This window comes from Cyprinodon variegatus, unplaced genomic scaffold (assembly GCF_000732505.1).
Source record: "Cyprinodon variegatus isolate N-32 unplaced genomic scaffold, C_variegatus-1.0 Scaffold486, whole genome shotgun sequence".
NCBI classification, from domain to species: domain Eukaryota; kingdom Metazoa; phylum Chordata; class Actinopteri; order Cyprinodontiformes; family Cyprinodontidae; genus Cyprinodon; species Cyprinodon variegatus.
In genome coordinates this window covers 44,722-46,740 of record NW_015150939.1, presented here as the reverse complement: position 1 = coordinate 46,740, position 2,019 = coordinate 44,722, and the positions used below count along the sequence as shown (strand labels likewise).

The 2,019-nt window shown below is 42.7% G+C and overlaps 1 protein-coding gene across 1 annotated transcript in view; it reads right to left on the bottom strand.

Moving 5' to 3' along the window:
* The window catches only part of LOC107094501 (E3 ubiquitin-protein ligase TRIM21-like), a 6,717-nt gene extending 6,194 nt beyond the window's left edge, over positions 1-523 (bottom strand). The window contains exon 1 of the mRNA XM_015390128.1: positions 20-523. Within this exon, the coding sequence (XP_015245614.1) occupies positions 20-512 (493 nt within the window). The 5' untranslated portion in view covers positions 513-523. The remainder of the gene's footprint in view (positions 1-19) is intronic.
* Between the last annotated feature and the right edge of the window lie 1,496 nt (positions 524-2,019).

The following is a 2,019-nucleotide window of genomic DNA, read 5'->3' as shown; positions in this document are numbered from 1 at the left end:
TCATAAAAGAAGACCAGACCCTCCTCGTAATCCACAAACACCCCCACCTTTTCAGGACGAGACTGAAGAGAGAAATGGACTGGAGGCTCAGACAGACCACTGTACTCCTTTCCATTCCTCACAGTTAAGGACCAGTAACCAAACTGGGGGCTGAGTCTGATGAGTCCCATCCTTTTGACTGACTCTTTGGCCAGCCCTAAAGTCCAGTTAGTCTTTCCTTTCACCTGGACCTCGAAGTAGAACCTACCTGAGGAGAAACTCTGCTCCCCTAAAACGTATTTACAATACATAAACCTCTTTTGGTCATGTGGGAGATTCTTCTGTGGATCACAACATCTCACTTGTTTCCTGTCAGCCGACAGGACAAGTTTGGGGTGCAGAGTGTCTGGATCCAGAGTAACATCCACCTCGTAGCGTTGAGCCTTCATTAGCTCGGCTCGGATCAACAGTCTGGGGATTTCTTTCTTCATCACCTCAGTGAAAAGCTGCTCCAGGTGAACGGCAGAAAGCATGTTTTCTTCTGGTGATTCTGGATTCTCTCCCTTTGCTTCCTCTTTCAGATGATAGCAGTATTTTACTTGGGAGGATACAATCAAGAAAAGAGTAAATAAAAATATTTTAAAGGCATTACTTCTAGTTCTAAAGAAGAAATCTCCTCTAACTGGGTTCTGGTGCTGAGCTGACCTTCTGAACATGTCCAGCAGCTCAGCTATCAGAGTGTTGACCTGCAGCTCTGGTTTTCCTTTGACAGATTGGACACTGAAACGGGACATCAGCATGGGAGGTTTCTGTGATGAAGTTCTTGCAGAAGTTGTGTCCACATAGTGTGCTGACCAGATCCGTGAAGACATTCTGACATATGAAGCACCGAAACTGGTCCTCAGAAAGGAGACAGCTGGCTGTGGCCATGTCTGCAAGCTGAGACCTGAGGCAAGAAGGCAAAATGTTTAACAGATAATGTCACATTAGTGCAGAGATACACAGGACAAGCCATGCACGGCGACACCTGAGGGCTATTTACAGCGTCCTGAGGACCTAGTAGCCATGTTTTTATAAGAAAACAAGAGGACAACCAGGGCAATCACAGGGAGACCAGAAAAGCAGTCACTGTTGCTGCAAGGCAACAGTTTTAACAGCTGCAGCCTTGATAGTATAGTCAAAACCTTTGGACTTGTTTGAGATGTTTCACTGAACCTGGAACCAAAGCAAAGCTTTCTAGAAGCATCCAGAAAAGAGTTCATTTTAACCAAGTTGCGATTTTACATCCCCTAAAGTCCGAATTCTGATTAGAAAAGTTTTGGTTCCCACACGTCTGCCTTCTCTATTAAAACATGGCGAGAGCTGCTGGACCTGAACCTGTAAGCTTCACACAGTTCAGTATAGCTTTGTGAATCTGTGGGTATTAGCAGCTATGACTAAACTAATGAGCCTGATCATTAAGCAGAAACATGATCTCTGATCTCATTCCTACCCTGCTAACTCATCTCCAAATCAGCGTCAGAGTGGTATTTTCTTTGCAGGAACAGATAAACTCCCTTAATCAAACCATGTGAGCAAATGTTTGCTCTTTGTTTAGCCAATAACTACTGAATGCACTTCTTCAAAACCACCCAAAAACAACAGTTTAGCTGCTGCATCTTGTTTATAAGCAGGAAAAACAAAAGAAGTCAAGCTACCTTTTATTGTGAAAGAAAACAGGATCCACACGTTTGTTAACTGGTAAAGTCATCTTTGAGGCAGAAAGGTCGACATGTTGAAACAGATCCACAGACAGGAAGTGTGAAGCTGCTTTAATACTCTGTTCTTGTTATATTTTCACAGAACAAACCTGCTGAAAATGCAGTAATCTGTCTACTGATTTTACTGAGAAGTTTAACATCATATCTTAGTTGTTCTATATTAAATGGTTATAAAGGCAGAACATTTAGGAACAAAGGAAGGAATCAGCCAATCAGAAGACGGGGAGCTTCAACAACGTTCATCTCTTAAAAACTTGTACAAAAAGATCTTCTACATGTA